Source organism: Chaetodon trifascialis, chromosome 8 (assembly GCF_039877785.1).
Source record: "Chaetodon trifascialis isolate fChaTrf1 chromosome 8, fChaTrf1.hap1, whole genome shotgun sequence".
Classification (NCBI taxonomy): domain Eukaryota; kingdom Metazoa; phylum Chordata; class Actinopteri; order Chaetodontiformes; family Chaetodontidae; genus Chaetodon; species Chaetodon trifascialis.
The window spans coordinates 28,586,948-28,610,029 of NC_092063.1; the positions used below are offsets into that span (position 1 = coordinate 28,586,948).

General features: G+C 39.6%; 1 protein-coding gene across 4 annotated transcripts in view; it reads left to right on the forward strand.

Moving 5' to 3' along the window:
- ephb2a (eph receptor B2a) overlaps positions 1–23,082 on the forward strand; it is a 240,101-nt gene that overhangs the window by 53,532 nt on the left and 163,487 nt on the right. For all 4 annotated transcript variants that reach the window (XR_011602439.1, XM_070969543.1, XM_070969545.1 and 1 more), the window contains exon 2: positions 5,344–5,408. Coding sequence is in view for 3 of the 4 variants with exons in the window: in XM_070969543.1 (XP_070825644.1) it covers positions 5,344–5,408 (65 nt within the window). In the remaining variant the exon portion in view is untranslated. The remainder of the gene's footprint in view (positions 1–5,343; positions 5,409–23,082) is intronic.

Here is a 23,082-nt window from a genome sequence, read left to right on the forward strand (position 1 = left end):
AATATTAAATAAAATAAAATAAATTCTGTCACACATTGATATCTTATGCTCCAGCTCCTCCACTGCGAGGCCAAGTGATTCTCAAGTCAAGTCAAGTCTACTTTATTGTCAATGCGGCTATATGTACAGGACATTAACAGAGGCTGGCACTTGATGATCATAAACTCCACGAGGGGTGAACAGTGTCTACAAATCACCACAGCGCTGCGGGTCTTACCTCCCTTAATGATGGCTCTGTCTGCTCAGTAGCATGTTAGCCGGTCCAGCTGGATGGTGGAGTCCGGTATGCTGTTATTGAGCCATGTTTCTGTAAAAACAAAAACACAGCACTCTCTCACGTTCTGCTGGGTTGATCTCAGAAGGTGTATATAGTCCAGTTTGTTGTCCAAGGAGCGTACATTGGCGAGTGCGATAGATGGTATAGCCGACTTGTGTGGATTCGCCGCTAGCCTAGCCCAGTTCCGCCTAGACCGCTTCCGCCCCCTCTCGCACCGCCTGCAGCGCTTCCTCTGTGGGTGCACTGCAGTAGTGGGGGTCGGTGTCGAAACGGGCCACTGGCGTGTGCAGGGCTTAATTTGTAGATTGCTGTGTTGCCGATGTCAAAAAGAGTCCCACGGCTGTATGTGTGTATTGGGACAAACAAGCGTGACGAAAACACAGAATCACACAAACACACCGATGAAGACAAACATGTAGACACCACATTATCGGGATAGAGAGGTGCCGCTGTGTCCGCACACGCCGCCATCACTACTACTACTCTTCATCGTATTCTTCATTATCTTCATCTTCAGCTAAGGTCAGCTGTAGATTAAGGATGTTCTCCAGCATAATGCAGTCACTCTTATCGATTTCTTCAGCTTCATGTTCTAGTTTGGGTTCAGAATCAAGCTGCATAAGTATCCTTGTGGTTCCCTTTTAACATGCAGCTGATTGGCCGAAAAAAGAACAGAAGCGCGTGAATACCCAAAGAAAGCCAGTATGCTAATTTTCTGTTGAATCACCACACCGCCAACTAGGACCGTGAGTTTCCGCTAAAACAACCGAAATTCAAATACAGGCCCCCAATACTGTTATTTGAAACATGGAGTGGCTTCTTCATGATTTCAACTTACATATTCTGCAAAAAACAAATATCACAAATTTTTTTTTTAAAAATCGATTTTTCGTTGTTTACTCAACTTGTGCCGGGGCGACTTGTTGCTGGTTTTCTCGTGACAGGTCACATATTGTTGGAATAAAGGCAGGACGTTGTTGAGTCTGCAACTGTCAAAATCCCCAGCGATAAGCACCGCAGCCTCAGGAAATTTCTCCTGCATGTCACTAATGGTATTAGCCACCAGCTAAGCAGCAGCATTAACATTTGGGCTTTGTGGAAAATACACACAGCTGATGACAACAGTGGGAAATTCCTGGGGAAGGTAGAAGGGACAAACACTGCATGAAAAACCACATTTTCGACCCGTAAATCCCCGCGAATTTCGTTGATTTTCGGCGATTTACGGAGAGTTTACGGGGAAAATCGTCGGAAACGAACCATCTGTCGGCGGGGGGCGTGGTTAATCGCGCCTTCGCGGAGGTGCGAATAGCTCTAATTAGCACATGAATGCTACCGACGTTGATCTACTCAGGCTGGCCTGCTGACTTCACAAACAACCATTGGATGATTCCACAGGCATTTTAAAAGGAAACCATCATGTGATTGGATAGCAACTCCAAACACATGAGTGAGTGATCATGTGATTGGATGACGACTCTGCTGCTATTGGTCATCTGTGCGCCACAAATAATAATAATAATAATAATAATAAATACATATTAATTTAAATACTATATAATAAATTAATATGTTAAAAATAATTATTATATAGGTATATTTATGTATATATAAAATATAAATGATATATATATTTTATTTGATTGATGATTCATTGATTTATTTTGCGATCTACCCTCTACACTACCACACAGTAGAACACAAAGAACACAGTTGACAGAAACATTTTGAAAAAAAGTCTTTAATGAAATCGTGACACACACATTAACAAGGATCAACCAAGGAAATTCAGTGACTACTGGGGAAAAAAAGCAAGGAAATGTGCAGAGGGGTTCACTGATAAGAGTCTCTGGGTTGGGCCATGCCGCTGGTCCATGGTGCATTAAAAAAAGAGTCTAAGGCCTCTTCTTTAGAAATGCTTCTTTGCTGCCTCTGGGTCATACTGAGTTGGCGCCTGTCGCTTTTTAACGGGGACTCAATGCGAAGCCTCTTGCAGTGTATCGCCACATACTTTGGGTCACTCTCCAGCCACTCCTGAAGTGTCTGGCAGAGTTGGGAGAGCCTCTGACTGCGGAAAGATGGAGGCTTTATGATCCAACCAGCTTCCCCTTCCGCGGTGTCATCCTCCTCATCGGACATCATGTCAGCAGTGACCCCCTGCCAAAAATCAATTTCCATCTTGGTGGCTAGGACACTCCTCCTCGCTTCCAGCAGCTGTAAATACAGGTATTAATATAATATTAGTACTGCTAAGAAACAATAACACATGATAACATATGTGACCATGTTTGTCAAAAACAATGCAGCTAATAAATTCAGCCCATTTTTACATTGTTGTGAAAATAAAGCGGCATTCATGTAACTCTGTTTTCCTTCTTTGTCTGCTGCAAGCTGAAATCTTCAGAGCTGCTGCCTGAACTGAAAGAGCTGGCTGGGCATACCTGAAGCTCCTCCACACCATCTCATAATATGTCTTACAGGCCGCTGGAAGAAAATATACATTGGTTTGAAATAATTAAGACAGGCTTCAGTAAAAACAACAACAAGAAACAACAGAAAGGGTTTAAAACAACAACAACAACAACAAAAAACAACTCACATAAAAAGACTGCTGTCCACACCATCCATGTCTGGACTCCCAGTTAAAGTCGCCATCAAATATGACGTCACCGTTTCGTTGTGGGGCGAGTTTAGTCTGTAAAACACAAAAAGTACAAACACGTCATGCAACGTTTACGTTTACTTATATTCTGCAGAATATCTCCTGTGTATTTTATTAACTTACCCCTGCTCAGGTTCATATCGCCTGTCGTGTCCGTCACTATTGTGCAGACGTCGCACCTTTTCCTTTAAAATACAAGATACATTGTAGTGTTAAATGTAACGTGAACGATTACCAAACGTTCCGAACGTAGTGCAATAAGAATAATAAAGGTTTGGCGCCCTAAAAACTGCACAATGTGGTACTAAATGCTAACGTTACTTACGAAACTTACGCACCCGTCTCTTCGTCTCCGCAGCTGCAGTTCGGTCGGGGCTGCTCCTCCAGAGCGAGCAGTCTGGCTTTTTTCACGGCCATTCTCCTCGCCAACTGCGCCATCAGCTGCGTTAGCAGCCGAGACAATCCACTGAAGGCGCTGAGCAGTTTCTTCTCAAATTGTTTGGACTTTCTGGATATGGTCGCTCCGCAGCCAGGCCGTCCACTCGTCGCAGAGGAGTGCCTTCTGGGATAAACTGAAGACGACGTCCGGCCATTGTATGAATAGAGTTAAAGTTTAGCAGGACCCGAAACGTAACTGTTTTAATCCAAGCTCGATTCACGTTCACGGACGCGCCGAGGTCGTTTTCTGCAGACGTCAATGCGTCAGACGAGGCGTCCAATCATATGCGAGGTCGCGCTCTCCGAATTTCTCGCGAGACCATTTTTGTTGCGTAGAATGAAAAAATATGCTGTGATTTTGTTAGGTACTTTGATTTTCTATTTTTGTACCTGAATATTTTATAAAACATGTAAACTTCTTTAAAGTGACATCATCGAAAATATAAAAAAAAGAAAAATTACTTTTACCCTGCTGGAATTTTGCAAGCTAATCACACAAGCATTGTTCATCTGGTGTTGTGGTGGCAAAATGTGAAAAATTGTGACCAGTGTCCAAGAACTGTAGATGCTTTAATTTTCACAATTTTGATTTAGCAGTTTAAGTGGAAAATTAAAGGCCTTTGAGAGTCAGGACACTTATCCTGTATGTAACCTATAAAATGATTTAAACACACTTTTAAATCCTCATGAAAAAAAAAATCTTTGTATTCTGTAGGCACAGAACACACACACACACACACACACACACACACACACACACACACACACACACACACACACACACACACACACAAAATCCCAATTTGCATTTGTATAGCTTTGCAGCATTTACATTTGCATTTTAATACCTCATGGTCATAGTGGCTGAGGTAGAACTTCCACGGCAATTTACAGTGACGGAAATTGACGGAAATGTGGCTTTTCATGCAGTGAGAGGGATTATGTCAACATCTCCGCATGTGGAGTGCAGATCTTGCTCTGGATCTTAATATTGATACACCATCTGTTGTTGACTGACAGACCCCTTTGCCCAGGCAATACTATTGGTTTTGTTGTTGTTGAAGTTGTTGAGGTCCATCTCGGCATCCAGCCAGGTTCCAGTCAGGGCAATGCACAGCCTTCCTTGTAGGTCCTCTCCACTAGACACTTTGCATGGAGTGTACCCATTTTTTTCCGGATAGATCATCATGTCCATTGTACAATGGACAAAAACTAAACAAACTGTATCATGACATCTGTACAAAGTGATCAATCAGTCGTTCCCCTACTGTGGTCACAGATAGCAACCTATCTTGCCTCAAGATCAATTTAGCTACTTGATGAAAGTATTAATAATAACTGTAGTAAATATATCCTTTTTGCTGGGTAGTGCCTCTGTTTCTCAGAGGCTTAATGTTTGATAAAAGTGGTTAAGTATCATAATACATTGAGAGAAACTCTGGCAGTACAAGTGTAATTTTTCATATATGAACTACTTAAAAGGCAATCACAATGTTGAAAAAACTTCAGTAAAGGCATACTGTCACATACTGTCGTATTACTGTTAATGCCATCTGTGAGGGACAATTGTTGCTCTCCCTTTTTATGGAGAGTCTTAGCGGTGTTAAAGCTTTCAATTAATCTCAGACAATAAACAGCTTGGTATCCAGTGTTCTAATACGAAGTCAGATCTGATAAGAGGCCTGCTTTATTGTGTTAAAACAAAGATCAATACTGTTTTGTGGGGGGCGAAAAAAATAAATGTTTCCTTCTTAAGCAGATGCAAAATCTGATTTCATTTTATAATTTGTGTAGTTTCATTTTAAAAGCAAATAGTCAGATTAGGACTAATTGTCAACATTGCTGACAAAGAAAGCTTTTTCAACATTGTGACTGCCTTTTAAGTAGTTCATATATAAAAACAAAAATTACAATTCCTCATAAAGATTACCACAGACTCTGACCTTCTCATTTTTGTCTTTTGCAGAAGTTCTAATGGATTCAACAACAGCAACAGCAGAACTGGGCTGGACCATCAACCCATCACAGGGGGTGAGTGGAACAAACCAAGTGTGTAAAAATTGCAGCCAGTATACATGTGCAAATGTTCTGCAAAAATGTGACATCAGCCCAGGTGAATTTAACCCCCCCAATATGTATGTATGTATGTATGTATGTATGTATGTATGTATGTGTATATATATATATATATATATATATATATATATATATATATATATATATATATATATATATATATATATATATATATATATATATATATATATATATACCTTTTGAATGACAGATGGAAACCCATATACATCAATCTTTTTGGTTGAAATACCACAAAGAAAAGGACATTGAGTGCTTAAACAATTTGACTCAAACTGTTGCTTTCTTGCGAAATATCTGATCATTTGACCTCTTTTGGCATCACAGCAGTTATTTTAACACAAAAATTTTGATAGGGGAAATACCACTTCTATGGAACTACTTACAACTCAAATCTGAAACATGACAAGGGGCTCCAAGCAGACATATAGGTATAATCTATGTACTGCACATTATACAGTAGAAATTTAAATAAAAACTGTCAGGTTATGGCCTTAACATAATATAAAAGGCAACTTATTGTAAGCTGACTCAAAGCATCCCAGACATGCACTGGCCTCCAGGGAGAGTGTCCTCAAATGACAGCATTGGATATTTGTTCAAATTAGGGTTGCCACCTTCAGTGTGGAAAAATACAGGGCACCTTGCCAGTGGCCCCATGCCCAGGGGACACATACCATGAAGGGGGTCTGAGGGTCCTCCCCTGTGAGATTTTGAGTGTCAGACACTTCATTACCTACATTGTGGCAAATGCACTAAATCGTGTTTTTTATGCATTATTTTCAAAGTCCTCTGCTATTCTCAACATTAATTTAAATGACATGAAGGGTCAATAAAAGCATTTGTGCTCACCTGCTAACGTGTATACCTTGTACAAAGACTGAGTCTTTGCAACCCAAGCCCATTCCTGCATCCCCTCCATTTCCCTTGCTTTTTCTATCTCTCTTTATCTGTCAGTGTCATTATCAAAAGCCAGACTATTCATTGGCATTATAAAATAAATCTCATGTTAAATTTGAGTATGTTCTGAAACTCTTTTGGTTTCATTATTTCTCATGTCAAGCCAAACACTTGAAAATGTAGTCTATGCATTATAGGAGGATTTGCACTCAAAATGACCTATGTTTACATCTTCTTACAACTGACTTCTTGTGTGTCATACAAATGATGACTCAGTGCAGTCCATGTTTATTAATTCTAAACAGCCAGTGTACCAACTGTACAGCTAACATCCATTTGTATGTTTGTACACTTGTCAGCTCTCTTCAGTTGTATGTGGGGTGTGGCTGTGTGTATGTTTGTGAAACAATTCTTCTTTCTTTCTCTGCTACTTCACTCCATTTTCTCGATTTTTCCTTTCATTTCTGTATGGCTATGAAGTAGATTAATTAAGGCTGGGGTTAAGCACAAATGTTACCTTCGTGTTGTTCTTTAATTTTCCTTGTTACTTTATTTTATTCTCTCAACACTAACCTCTGCAATGGCTGGAACTGCTTCTTTTTGATGATGATGAGTCTTTGCAAGAGTTTTGAAAAGAGCTGTTCTCAGGAGAAGGTCGTTGCTTTGCATTTCAATGATTTCATGTTGTAAGTTGTCAGGAATATCTGTTGGTTCCACATTAAACAGCGTAGCAAATATGTTAATTTCCTTTTGTTGACTTTTCATATCCTGTCTGCAGAGCAGGAAAATGCAGTGTTACTTCTTTTCAGTCGCACTTGCCACAGCTTTAATTTCCCTTCCACAGATTTCACATTCGAAAGCAGAGAGTCAAAAAGCTGGCTGGAACTAAAGTTTCAGCTCTGAGAGTTACTTGGTAATGTCTGCCATGAACGTCAAATCACACAGCTACTTGCTATCACTAAGCTCCCACATCAGGTTTCCCCTCATTTATGAAATATTTGAGACAAACTTTGGAGATACTTCGGAATTGTTTTACTTTGTGCCAGCAGCTCCACAGCAGCAACAAGGCACTCCTTCACAAATTCTCCTTCTGAATGAGGTTTTATTTTTTTCTCAGCTATCAGCTTGCTCACCACAAAACTTACATAACACTGTCTCTGTCAGAAGTGGCACAGCAGGTAGTGCGCGTGCCTCACAGCAAGAAGGTCACCGGTTCGATCCTCGAGTGGAGCCTTTCTGTGTGAAGTTTGCATGTTCTTCCCGTGCATGCGTGGGTTCTCTCTGGGTACTCCGGCTTCTTCCCACAGACCAAAAACATGCTCATTAGCTCATACCCCGCCTCTCGCCCGTTGTCAGCTGGGATAGGCTCCATCTCCCCCGCAACCACGAAAGGGATAGGCGGTATAGAAAATGGATGGATGTTTACATGCAGTCAAGTAACCCTTTCATTACCGGAATATCAGCCATTACCCGGTTGCGCACGGCCATGTAAATACCAATAACCCTTTTGAAAAACTGGAATATGCTCATATTCTGGATATTAAAAACCCAAATAAGACCCCTGGGTTACTCCTTTTCTAACCCGAATATTTGGTCATGTATACACCGATTGGAATATCCCCATCTAACGGAACACTAATTTGTGTTCTGCGCATGTTCTATTCGCAAGGAATCTTGGTCTTTTGAGTGGATATGGATGGATATGGATGGCACAGCTCCAGCTCCATTTCCTATTTCTTCACATTCTCGCATTCCATTAATGAAGAAAGTGAGACAGAATAGTGTCAAGTACTGGTGGTGGGTCAGTACCAGCACCAAAGCGCAAACAAAGGCAACTGCTACCGGCCCTGGGCTTAGGGATGGGAATTGAAGAATTTAACGATTCCGATTCCATTATCGATTTTGCTTATCGATCTGATTCCTCAACGATTCTCTTATCGATTCTCATTGGGTGAGGAAATAAAAGAGTATAAATGGACTTGTTTGCTTTAACTGTTTTTATATTTTCATCTCTGCACAGAAAATATAACATATACAGTATGCACAAATGATGTGTGATGTAACCTCAGAACAAACCTAAAAAGTAGATGAGCTACTTCTCAGAGTAGGGAATGAATTACGCAGAACTACACTGGTTAAAATAACAACGTGCAACTCTGACAGAACTCAAATTTCTGATTTTCATTTGAACAGATATACCAGATAAAATGCAACCAATGAACCTACCGAAATTCAGGGGCATCTACGGTGGCAAAAGGGAGGCCTCTGAGCCAGCCTGACTCTGGCAGTCATCGTCATCTAAATTTGATGGAAGGACATGGAGATGATTCATATGGCGAAAGCAGTTTACACAGTGAAATGGCGCTAATCTTAACACAACAGACATGGCTTGTAAGAGTTTAACATTATCTTCGGCACTAATAACAGATGATGCCCTCGTGTTTGCTCTGCGGCTAGATTCACAAGCGTCGCTAAGTAGCGTATCAAACACGTGACATTCCTGCAAATGAATTGCATGCTGTGTGGACAAATGTTTTAGCATGTTGGAGGTATTTCACCCCTTTGAAGAAATGGAAACTTTTTCGTGTGAAATATAGCCGTACTTTGGAGCATTTCTGCCTTGACGCCATATCGGCTACGTTCTAAACCAAAACAATGCAGTGTGAGTGACGTAATCGTGCATGTGCAAGACAGGCGGAATCGATAAGCAGAATCGTTAACCAGGCAGGCAAACGATTCCAAGGAATTGAGCAACTGGGAGCCGGTTCTCAAAAAGAACCGGTTCTTGATTCTCATCCCTACACGGGCTGTTGTTGTTGTTGTTTTTGGATACAGGAAGAAGAAGCTGAAATGACGCACATTGCGTCATGATGTTCTCCATGCCTAGACACGTCGTCCGTGCATCGCTGATCAGGATATCCCAATTGATTACCCCTGTTTGCTCACGCATGAAAACAGGTTATTCCGAGTGTTTCAGAAACCGTAATATTGACCATAACCCAAATATTGACTGCATGTAAATGTAGTCAATGATGTTGTATGCATTTTATGTCAAAATCCAAAAGGAAACATTAACAATTATTCACACAGAAATAACTCATATTTCCATATTTCTCTATATAATATGACTTCCTCTCTCTGTCAGCTGCTGTGTGTCTGCAGTGTATCTAGTGAAGAGAGGAGACTAGTATTCTTTGCCTTGAGAAGTTTCTCATCATTATGTTTAATATTTAGCATGTAAAAAGTGTTCCAGGTAATTTTTTTGATTGTGTTTATTATCCCAGTGACTCAAGTGCTGATAGTTGCATGGGTGTTGAAACTTGTTCAGATTGATCTTGATCGCCCTTGAACGCCCATTTATAGACTTAATTTTAGCAGTAAAATATAACAATAATAATATGAATTGCTGACATTTAAAAAGCATTTTGTGGAAGAGTGAAACATTCAGGTAACAGATTTAATAAACTCACTACTGTTTCAATATATTGACTCCTAATTCTTGTTTGTGTACTGTTTTGTCTTCATAGTCTGTAATTAGTGCCACAGGGCACTGGTCACTGCAGCTATGAAATAGCTGCCCCAAGCCCTATTGTTATCCTGCGTGTTTTTTCTTATTATTAGGGCCATGGGGCAATCGCGCCAAGCACTGGTCACTCTAGGCTATACTGCGTGTTTTTTCTTTTTATTATTTACACTCTACACACATGATTTTTTCCACATTTGTAGAGACATTTGTTCTGTCTCTCACAATGTGCTCAAAAAATCAGAGAGACTTACAAAATTTGGCTACATCTGTCTCTGCTCCTCATTGACTCCAATACAAAGATTTTCTGAGAAAAGCAGACGGACCCGTTTTAAACTCGCAAGTGTCTCCAAAATATTTTCTGTAGAAACACCAAACATTCAGTTTGTCCTTACAGCGATGATGGTCTGTGTTTTTTTCTGATAGGAGCTACGGTTTTGTCAGCATAAGCCCAAATGTGAGGCCAGTACAGAGGCAGAAAATGGCTCTTTTTCTCCACATTTCTGTCTGCCTCTGTCTGTCTGCCTGGGCGGCCCCTATCGTCAATGGCAACCACCTCAAGTTGCAGTGGCAACCTCTGAGCCTGAGTACGTCTCTTAGCACTCCTCTCCCACACTCCCACACACACACATATGTAGCTTCATGTGATTACAGATACACACACAAACACCAACACACAGGTAACTTTATCAGTTACAGACACACACACACACACACGCAGGTAACATACATCGTAAGATCATCACTGCCCTCTCGCTTAACTCAGTGTTTCTCAATTCCGGTCCTCGGGCCCCCCTGCCCTGCATGTTTTAGATGTTTCCTGCTCCAACACACCTAATTCAAAATGATGAGCTCGTCTTCAAGCTCTGCAGTGGCTTGGTAATGAGCCACTTTTCTTACTTACTATTACTGGTGAGTTTGAAAGGTTAGTAATGTAATGAGTGATGTTGGCCTGTTAGTATTAGCCACAAAGGTAACAGCGGCGGCTGCCCGGTGGCGCAGCAGGTAGTGCGCGTGCCTCACAGCAACAAGGTTGCTGGTTCGATTCCAGGCTCGGGTGGGAACATGCAAACTTCACACTTCTGTGCATGCACACTTTCTTCCCGTGCATGCGTGGGTTCTCTCCGGGCACTCCGGCTTCCTCCCACAGACCAAAAACATGCTCATTAGGTTAATTGGTGATTGTAAAATTGCCCCTAGGTGTGAGTGTGAATGGTTGTGTGTTTGTGCCCTGCGATCAGCTGGCGACCCCGTCGATGGCTGGGATAGGCTCCAGCACCCCCGCAACCCCGAAAGGGTATAGAAAATGGATGGATGGTAACAGCGGCTAATGCTAACATGAAGTCCTATTAACTTGTTGGTGCATACAGGTTTGACTTTTGATATCAGGTTGTTGTGCTAATATACTAATGATTAGCATGCTAATGCTAACATGCTAACCTACAGTAAAATGATTCTTAAATTTTTTTTTTTTATTTTATTTTTTTTTTTAATTCGATTAGCATTTAAAATCCACCCACAACAAATACATAGTAGATTTCAACAAGCATCATAAAGCTAATCGAAAAGGTGTAGGCTGAAGCTCATGCTTATTTTGCCTACCCTTTTTACAAAAACACCTTTGGCAAGGTGACTCTTTAACTACATGGTCTGAGTTACACCATAAGTCTTCTGAAGAAAAGGAAAAAAAAGAGAGAGAGAGGAAAAGGATAAATTCTCAAAACATGTTACAAAATAAATAAACCAATAAGATTCCATATCAATAATACAAACAGACACAACCAAAAATTTCAATATTTTGTTATTGCTCTTCTTCATACCTGATTTACATATTTTCTTATTGCTTTAGTTTTATACATGTTTTTAAATGAGGAAAGTGAACTACACATTTTTAATTCATCATCACAGCTATTCCACAAGGTAACACCTCTAACAGAAACACACCTCTGCTTAATATTCGTTCTTGTCTTAGTTTTTTTGAAGAAACCTGTTCCCCTCAAATCATACCGACTCTCTCTGGTTTCAAACAGCCTCTGAGTACTACGGCAAAGTAAATTATTGTGTGCTTTGTACATTATCTGTGCCATTTGAAATTCAACTAAATCATAAAATTTAAGGGTATTTGAATTGAGAAACAATGCATTAGTTGATTCAAGAAAGTGTGATCGATTTATAATTCTTATAGCTCTTTTTTGTAACTTAAAAATAGGATGAGTGTTGGTTTTATATGTGCTACCCCATATCTCCACACAATAGGTCATATATGGAAGTAACAGAGAACAATATAGCGTGTATAGTGAATTCTTGTTGAGAACATCCTTTGTTTTATAAAGTATAGCAATGATTTTTGACATTTTGGTTTTCACATTATTTATATGTGGCTTCCAACAAAGTTTATCATCAATTATCACACCAAGAAATTTGTTTTCATTCACTCTTTCTATTTCAATGCAATTGACCCTGATTTTAACCTGAGTTTTTATTTTTCTGGTGCCAAAAATGATAAACTTTGTTTTATTTAAATTCAAAGATAACTTATTAATGTCAAACCAATATTTCAGAATATTTAATTCCTTTTCAACTGTAGTCAGAAGCTGTTCTAGGTTTTTACCAGAGCAGTAGAGAGTGGTGTCATCAGCAAACAAAACACATTTTAACAGTTTGGAAACATTGCAAATATCATTGATATATAATATGAATAATTTAGGGCCTAACACAGACCCTTGAGGGACTCCACAAGTGACCTTCAATTGATTTGATTTTACATTATTTAATTGCACATACTGATATCTGTCATCCAGGTAACTTTCCATCCACATGTATGCTAATCCTCTAATACCACATCTCTCTAGTTTATTCATTAATATACTATGATCAATAGTGCCAAATGCCTTTTTTAAGTCTATAAAAACACCAACTGTATATTCCTTGTTGTCTATTGCAGTAGATATCCCTTCCACAAGTTCCATCACTGCCATCGAGGTGGACCTTTTTGCCCTGAAGCCATATTGATTATCACTTAAAAGATTATGTTTCTCAATAAGTGTTTCAAGTCTATGATCAAATAATTTTTCTAAGATTTTTGAGAACTGCGGAAGTAGTAATATTGGTCTATAATTGGTAAATTGATGCCTTTCTCCACTTTTATAGATAGGGATAACTTTTGCTGTTTTCATTTTCGAAGGAAAAATACCTGTTTGAAAAGACAGGTTACAAATGTATGTAAATGGTTGCACAATATATTCTATAATACTTTTTACTAATGTCATGTCTATATCAAAACAATCAGTGGACTTTTTATTCTTGAGTGTTTTCACAATATCAATTATTTCTCTATCATTTACAGCACTAATAAACATGGAGGAGTTTTTAGTTATATGTTGATCTATTTCATTGTTAGTTCTTGTCTCGGGGATGTCTTTTGCTAAGTTATAACCAACATGTACAAAAAAATCATTAAATTCATTGGCTATTTCTTTAATTTTATCAATAATAATATCTTTATCTTTTATAAAGTATTCTGGATAACCAGTTTTATTAGCACCCTTTTTGACTATACTATTTAATACTCTCCATATTTCTTGTGTGTTTCTCCTGTTCTGGTCCAATAATGTATGATAATATTCTTTCTTACTTGTTCTTATAATATTTACTAATTTATTTTTATATGTTTTAAGTGCTTGCTCATGGGGGAATTGTTGGTTTCTTTGTAGATAAAAGAGCTTGGTCTGTACCAGCTCTATATGGAAAGTGTCCTGAGACAACTTCTGTTGTGATTTGGCGCTATACAAATAAAATTGAATTGAATTGAATTGAAATTATACTTTATTTCAGCATCTTTTGTCCTCTGTTTTATAAATCTCTTATATAAAATATTTTTCTTTTTACATGCATCCCCTATTCCCTTTGTAATCCATGGCTTATTTGAGCACTGGTGCTTCCTGGTGACTTTCATTAAAGGGCAATGCTTGTCATATAACAGGATTAAGGTTGACAAAAATGCATCATATGCATTATTAGGGTCATCATTAACATAAAGCTCATTTCAGTTTTGTTCCCCTAGGTCCACCTTAAGGGCAGCGATGGCTCTTTGTGTTCGATATCTTTTCATTTCAAGTGTATAAGTCTTTTGTTTAGCTTTTATCCCGAAATAATTTTGAAAAATTGCAAAGACAGGAAGATGATCACATATCATTTATAAGAAGTCCACCCATTATGTCATAATCAATTTTATTTGTGAATATATTATCTATCAGTGTAGCTGTGTCAATTGTTATTCTGCTTGGTTTTATAATTACAGGGAAAAGGCAGTTGCTGTACATTGTATGGATAAAGTCTGTTGTTTTTTGGTGTCCATTTGGGTTTAGCAAATCTATATTAAAATCACCACAAATTATTTGCACTTTTTTATCATTTGAATAGCTAAACATGGTCGCTAGTTTTTCAATGAATGTGTCTAGGCATGATCCTGGTGTTCTATAAACACAACTTATAATTATATTATCAGCTTTTTTAATATGAATTTCAATGGTTAAACATTCCAATACATTATCTATGGTGTTTGACATACATTCAATCTGGCTGCATCTCAAAGCTCTATCCACATATAAGGCAACCCCCCCTCCCTTTTTATTCATCCTGTTCATTGTAAATGATTCATATCCTTCCAGTCTCATATCACTGACTTTCTCCTCATCAAGCCACATTTCTGATATTGCAACTATACTGAACTTATTAAAGTTACTGAAATATTCTTTAATTTTAGAGAAGTTTTTATAAAGGCTTCTACTATTGAAATGTATAACTGACAATGCATTTTCCATTTTAATACTTATATTGAATATCTGTGTAGTACTCACAAATGTTGTTGTTGGTGTTGTTATTGTAATAGTAATTGTCTGGATCAAAATTACTTTCAGGATCATACATCTTGTGCTCTGCATATTCAAAGGTTTTAAAGTTAATCTTTTCAGTCTGTGTGTTGGGTAACTGCCCACCTTGACAGTCGTTTCCACAGAAATCTTCCTCTTCAAAGTCTCTGAATAGAAACTTATAATCCTCATCCACACTTGTCATTTGTTTATTGTGTTGTTTTCACTGTCCGCTGAAGTGCTCCCCCACAAAAGCCAAATTATTATCCACAATCCATTGTCCATAATTTCCAGTCTTCACCCATTTCCATAGGAAAGAGCAAAGTTCTCATTGACAGCTGCGATCATTTCACTTTTATTTATATTGTTCTAAGTCTTTGAGATCTCTTATCAATACAGCTTTTGCTTCCTCGGGTGTACCATTCAGTCGAATCATTACTTTGCAATTTCTTGTCCACGTAGCTTGTATCTTATTTTGTTTTCTCAGGCTACGTGCCTGTCTGGCGATGTCAGCGTTCTTTTTTGTTAAATGTTCATTCAGATACACACCAGTCCCCTTTAGTTTCTTTGCCTGTTTCAGTAGTTCAATCTTGATTTTACAGCTCACAAGCCGAACAATGATTGCCGGCTTTGTTTTGCTGTCTTTTTTGGGGAGCGTGTGACAGGTTGCAATATGATGACTTTGAATATGCACATTTTTAGTTGCGAGGAATTGTATAACTTAACTAACTGTTCAAGTGTTTGTAGCTCCTCTGCTGGGGCATCCTCACCATCTTTACCTCCACCTGCCATAGCTCTAGCATAGGTTCGGTGTGAAGTCTCCAGTCCATTTATGATTACATCATCCATTCTTGTGTATTATTCAAGGTCCTCGATTCGCCGTTCCAAGTTGTCTATTTTCTTGTCTTTCTCCATTATCAGGTTTTTCAGTTGTTTTATCTCATCCATTAAACCAAGTAGCATACCTTGTTGTTTAGCCACTTTGCTCAGTTCATCCGACATGAAGTTTAGCGATTTCCTGATCTCCTCCAACTCCTCCTCAACTCCAGAGTTGACTTTCTTTGGTGGCATCTTAAGATCGGTTTCGCTGTTTTCTTCACTTATTCACCTTTAGCTCGGGATGAATTTGAGGAAAGGCTGCTCAGGATGCTTCAGAAAAACCTTCACACTGCAGACCTTTAGGAGGCATGGTGGTCATCAGGGCCTACCAGGCCCAGAGTTCACCAGCAAAGATCCAAAATAGAGCAAAAAACCTCCAATGATACAGGCAATGCATTCTAATGGTGTTTGAGATCTTTTTAATGTGTTTTTGACATGCTAATGTTAGCTTAGCATGGATTGTTTAACATCTTTGAAGAATCTCATCATAATGTACACACTCCAGCAATAGCCCCCGTGGCACTTTCAAAATTTCCCCCAGGGGAAATTGTCTAGTTATCACTTATTGTTGTGATGATGCCCCAATAAATTTCAATTTATCAAAAGCCCAATGTGGCCCAAGTGGCATTGCCTTCAAAATGACTTAATTCTGGTGTTTCTATTTATTTAGCTGTAACCTGATGGGAGCAAAATGCAGGTGGCAGAAAGTGAAGATGAAAATATGGATCAAACATATCAAAGTCAAAAGTCAAAGTCGGCTTTATTGTGTTAGGATCCTGTCTCTCCCTGTGTGTCTCCTCTCCTTTTTCCCTGTGTTTGTGTCTGTCTGTATACCCCTGGATCCAGGGCTGGGCAGCCCCTCACCTGCTGCCAGCTCCTCCCACTGCTACTCACCTGCAGCCACTCTCCCTCATCAGGGAGAGTATTTAAGACGTGGGCTTCCTGCTTCTCGTCGCCGGATTATTCTCTTCTCCATGTCGAGTTTGATCAGTTGGTTCGTAAGTACAAGTCTTGTTGTCTGTTCACATCCTCAGAGAAAGTTTGTTTTTTGTTGTCCCTTTTCTCCAGCCATTTATTGTGCTGTGTTTTCCTTTGTTTCAGTGCCTGTCTGCCGCTTCCACACGTGCCTCGATCCATACCCGCTTCATCGGTGCTCCCTTAGTTCATCCACTCCGTTTGAGTGCGTCTTTTGTTTGCTTCGTCTCCCACTCCGTTTGAGTGCGCCTTTTGTTTGTTTATCATTCCACTCGTTGAGTGTGTTTTCTGTTCTTCGTTTTGTTAATAAATATCTCCTTGGTTTTACACAATTCCTGTCTCCTGGTTCTGCATCTCTGGGTCCTAATACTTGGCAGCTGCGAAGCCTTAACATATTGTCAATTTCTTCACATGTACCAGACATACAAAGGAATCGAAATTACATTTCCCACTATCCAACGGTGTGACAATTTCAAGTAAAACAGTAAAGTGCACAGGCACAAAGAATAAAGACAGACGTGTCCTAACAACTATGGTAAACAGTAAATTGAAAATAAATACCAAAAATAATCAATAGAGAATAAGAGTTGTGTAAATGTACAAGTAGCAGCAAAAAGTTGTAATAGTGCAATGACCGTCAGTAATAGCAGCAGAAGTTTTCTGTTTGACAGAAGTGTGCAAGTGGCATAGTAGTGCAAAGATAGTCATTATGTGGGTCAGAGGGTTCAGAGTACAGAGTTTCGAGAGTGGGGGCAGTTGTTAGCTTCCTGACAGCCTGTAGGATGGAGCTGAGGATAGGGAGGGGAGAAAGTTTAACATCCTAACAGCCTGATGGATAAAGCTGTTGGTGAGTCTGGTGGTGTGGGAACAGAGGCTCCTATACCTCCTCCCAGAGGGCAGGAGGCTGAACAGATTGTGTGCGGGGTGGCTTGCAACGCTCACAATTGTAGTCGCTTTGTGGGTGAGGCAGGTGGTGTATATGTCTTAGGCAGGGGAGTGGGGCTCCAATGATCCTTCCAGCTGTGTTCACTATGCGCTACAGGGCTTTCCTGTTGTAGTCAGTGCAGCTCCTGCTCACTCTCCTCACAGCAGCACCATTGATGGTCAGTGGCAGGTGTTGGGTGTGGCCTCTCTGGAAGTCAACAACAATCTCTTTGGTCTTGCTGACATTCAGCAGGAGTTTGTTATTTCTGCACCAGGTGGTCAGAAGGTTGACCTCCTTCCTGTAGTGGGTCTCGTCGCCCTTGGAGAGTTGTGTCGTCCGCAAACTTCACGATGTGATGCTGTAGGTTGTTGTGCAGCCGTGTGTCAGCAGGGTGAAGAGCAGAGGACTGAGCACACAGCATTGGGGGGGGGGGGCTGTGCTCAGTGTGATGCTGCTTGAGGTGACGATTCAATGCAACTATCTGAGTCAGCACATACAGTCAGACCTACATTTATATATTTTGATCAGCATTTCATCTGATGACATTGCAAGTATGTTCGGCACGCGTAATGGTCACTCACCCTGACCAAATGTACACAGGTGAAACAGGGATGCAAACTAATCGGTTAACGTCGCTGTGCCAACCAGAAACAGCCATAACATCCTACAGAGCATATCTACTGCATCTATCTCAGAGCACTCGAGAGACAGAGAGATACAGACAAATGGAAAAAATGTAAGTGATGATCATTGTCCGCTATTACCCACGTCATTTCATTCCAAATACAAATGTTATCATTGCAATGCTTAATGTTATCTACAAAGATGGAGTACATCATTGCTTTGAGCAGGATGAGGAGTATGCCAAGGATTTACCATCTAAGGACCTCATATTTAGACATCAGAATCAGAATCACAAATCGTTTATTTATCCCCAAGGGGAAATTGTTTTTGTTGCAGTGCTCCTTTCAAGAATAGAATTAGAATAAAATTAGGAAAGAAAGAAAAGAAATTTCAATTTTTCAATTTTCAATTCAATTTTATTTGCATAGCGCCAAATCACAACAGAAGTTGTCTCAGGACACTTTCCATATAGAGCTGGTACAGACCAAGCTCTTTTATCTACAAAGAAACCAACAATTTCCCCATGAGCAAGCACTTGGTGACAGTGGCGAGGAAAAACTTCCTTTTAACAGGCAGAAACCTCGAGCAGAACCAGACTCTGGGTGGGCGGCCATCTGCCTCGACCGGTTGGGTGAGAGAGGAAGAGCAAGAGAGGGAGAGTGAGACAGACAGACAGACAGACAGACAGACAGACAGACAGACAGACAGACAGACAGACAGACAGACAGACAGACAGACAGACAGACAGACAGAAAAGCAGTCAGAGAGAGAGAGAGAGAGAGACAGAGACAGAGACAGAGAGACAGACATGCAGTCACAGTAACAGTGACAGTGGATGTAATAACAGCAGTAGCAGTTGCAGTGGATGTCAGGCAGGGCCAAGGCAGGAGATGCAGCTGAAATCCACAATCCAGATTCAGCCACTGTCCATGGGAACCTGCAAGACGACAAAGCACAGAGACTCCGGGGAAGGAGCTAAGTTAATAACACGCCGTGGTAGGACATGAGAGCGTGCGGATGGAGAGGGACAGAAGGACAGAGGAGCTCGGTGTATCTTTGGATGTCCCCTGACAGTCTAATCCTATAGCAGCATAACTAGGGGCTGGTCCAGGACAAGCCTGAGCCAGCCCTAACTATAAGCTTTATCAAAAAGGAAAGTTTTAAGCCTACTCTTAAATGTAGAGACAGTGTCTGCCTCCCGGACAAAGACTGGAAGATGGTTCCACAGGAGAGGAGCTTGATAGCTAAATGCTCTGACTCCTGTTCTGCTTTTTGAGACTTTAGGAACCATAAGTAGACCTGCATTCTGGGAACGCAGTGTTCGAGTGGGGCAATAAGGTACTATGAGCTCTTTAAGATAAGAAGGTGCCTGGCCATTTATGGCTTTGTAAGTAAGGAGGAGAACTCTATTCTAAACTTTACAGGGAGCCAGTGCAAAGTGGCGAGTATTGGAGAAATATGATCTCGCTTCCTGGTTTTTGTCAGAACACGTGCTGCAGCGTTCTGGAGCAACTGGAGAATATTCAGCAACGAATTTGGGCAGCCTGATAGTAAAGAATTGCAATAATCCAGCCTGGAAGTTACGAATGCATGGACTAGTTTTTCTGCATCATTTTGAGACAAAATATGCCTGATTTTTGCGATATTACGTAGGTGAAAAAAGGCAGTCCTTGAAATTTGTTTTACATGGGAGTGAAAGGACATGTCTTGGTCAAAGATAACTCCCAGATTCTTTACAGTGGTGCTGGAGGCCAGCGCAATGCCATCCATAACTGCTATGTCATCAGAAAGTGACTTTCTAAGATGTTTAGGGCCTACTACTATAACTTCAGTTTTGTCCGAGTTTAGCATCAGAAAATTGCAGGTCATCCAGGTCTTTATGTCATGAAGACATGCTTGTAGTCTAGTTAACTGACTGGTTTCTTCCGGTTTCATTGATAAATATAGCTGGGTATCATCTGCATAGCAATGAAAATTTATTGAGTGCTTCCTGATAATCTTACCTAAAGGAAGCATATATAAGGTGAATAGAATTGGTCCAAGCACAGAACCCTGCGGAACTCCATAGCTGACGTTAGTGAGCACAGAGGAGTCGTCATTAACGCGTACAAACTGAGAGCGATCTGACAAGTAGGATTTAAACCAGCTTAGCGCAGTTCCCTTAATGCCAATGAAATGTTCCAGTGTCTGCAATAGGATGCCATGGTCAATGGTGTCAAATGCAGCACTAAGATCCAGTAAGACTAGTACAGAGACAAATCCTTTATCAGATGCAATTAGAAGGTCATTTGTAACTTTAACCAGTGCTGTCTCTGTGCTATGATGCACTCTAAATCCTGACTGGAAATCCTCGAATAAACTATTATTGTTTAGAAAGTCACACAGCTGATTGGCAACTGCTTTCTCAAGAGTTTTTGAGAGAAAGGGAAGGTTGGATATCGGTCTATAGTTGGCTAAAACCCCTGGATCAAGAGTAGGCTTTTTCAGTAGCGGTTTTATCACAGCTACTTTAAAGGACTGTGGTACGTAGCCTGTTGATAAAGAGAGATTGATCATGTCTAATACTGAAGAGTCAATTAGAGGTAATACTTCTTTAAACAGCTTAGTCGGGATAGGATCTAAAATACAGGTAGATGATTTTGATGATGAAATTATTGAAATTAGTTGGTGAAGGTCAACAGGAGTAAAACAGTCTAAAACTGCAACAGGCTGAGTAACAGTTTCTACGATTTCTGCGTTTGAAGACAAAACAGTACCTGTTAACGGCAGGAGTCGATGAATTCTGTCTCTAATAGTTAGAATTTTATCATTAAAGAAGCTCATGAAGTCATGACTGTTCAGAGCTAAAGGAATACATGGTTCAACAGAATTATGGCTCTCTGTCAGCCTGGCTACAGTGCTGAAGAGAAACCTGGGATTGTTCTTATTTTCCTCTATTAGTGCAGAGTAATAGGCTGCTATACTATATATATAAAAAGCAAATATAAAAACAAAATATTTAATATTATATATATATATATATATATGTTTGTGTGTGTGTGTGTGTGTCTGTGTGTGTATATATAAACAAAATATACCACAAAATATAGAACAGAATATAAAACAATGCACACACACACACACACACACACACACACACATACACGCGTACCTCGTGAACAGGGGACTGTCGCCGAGCACCTGGGAAGTGGGAACTGGTGTTTCTGGTCATTTTAAAAATACAAAACTAAAATGCTACACTTAGTTTTAAGGTCTTTTACCATAATATTACTTCAAATGTCAATTTTTATTTTTTTTAAAGAAGAAGCTAAGAGGGGACTTGGCGATGTCTACCTATCAAAGAGTGGACCTCCATAGACTACAGTGTGACTGTCTGTATCCATTCATTCACTTAATGAGTGTTGGTTTACTGCAAAGACTTTCTTTCTTTCTTTCAAAATGCACATTTTAAAATAGACACAGATGGTCTAAAGATCAAGTTTGATTTGCAAATATACCAGAAATTTTGTTTTACGCTACACTGGTGAGGACGACAGTTGTAATGTGTTGTGTAAATTAGATCAGAGTAAATACCATTATCTAGTTTAGGAATTATTATTTGTAATTATCCACTATAATCTATCAAAATAGACATGTTCATTATCAGTCTTCAAGTGTGTCAAACATTTATTTGGAACTGAACAAAAAAACGTCCCCACTTGTATAGTAAAGAGCAAAATGGTACAGGTCCCCAGTTAAATGGTGTGAAACGACACTCACATTCACATTCTCACATTCTTCACATTCACACACTCACAAGGCAATCAAAATGAAAGATTTTAACACAAGCCATTGTCCTTGTTTTTGAGACACAAATGTACAACTCTCTTCATGAGACTAAAGACAGTAAAGCTAAAATGTGCAGCAATATCCCCTCACGTATGTCAACATTTCAGACGTGGTCCTTAAAGCTATTGGTGTGGAACAGGCACTTTGCTATGAATGTTTAGCCAGTGTAAATCTGGCTGTGGATATGATAATTACAGTTTCCTTCAATTGAGCAACTTGTTTTGAATGAATGTTTTTTATATATATATATATATATATATATATATATAGGAATTGTGTTATTCTTCATGCAAACACCCATGCCACCGAATCTATCAAAATAGACATGTTCATTATCAGTCTTCAAGTGTGTCAAACATTTATTTGGAACTGAACAAAAAATCGTCCCCACTTGTATACTAGAGAACAAAATGATACAGGTCCCCAGTTAAATGGTATGAAACGACACTCACATTCACATTCTCACATTCTTCACATTCACACACTCACACTGCAATCAAAATGAAAGATTTAAACACAAGCCATTGCCCTTGTTTTTGAGACACAAATGTACAACTCACTTCATGAGACTAAAGACAATAAACATGTTTTTGGAACTGAACAAAAAATAGTCCCCACTTGTATAGTAAAGAACAAAATGGTACAGGTCCCCAGTTAAATGGTGTGAAACAGCACTCACATTCCTGCATGTATGTATACATTAGGACAGAAAAAGATGTGGTCACTGTGACAGAAATGTGTGACTTGTGAATGTTTGGTTGGTTTTGCTTTTGCAGTGATAGTGTTTCCTGTTCTGTCTCTGCAGAGACTACAATGCCTTTAGAGAGTATTCCATTGTTTGCAGGTAGAAATACTAGCACACCTGGCTTTGAATAGGATAAGCCCAAATTATCCAAATGAAAAATGAATGTTTTTTTTATATATATATATAGGAATTGTGTTATTCTTCATGCAAACACCAATACCACTGGCATCTCTGTGTTGGTTTTACAGAACAAAGTTCAAACAACATAAAAAGAATTCTCTAGTCCCTTCATGTAATAACAAACAAGTTCCCCCTTGAATAGGATGGACCGACATTCAAAC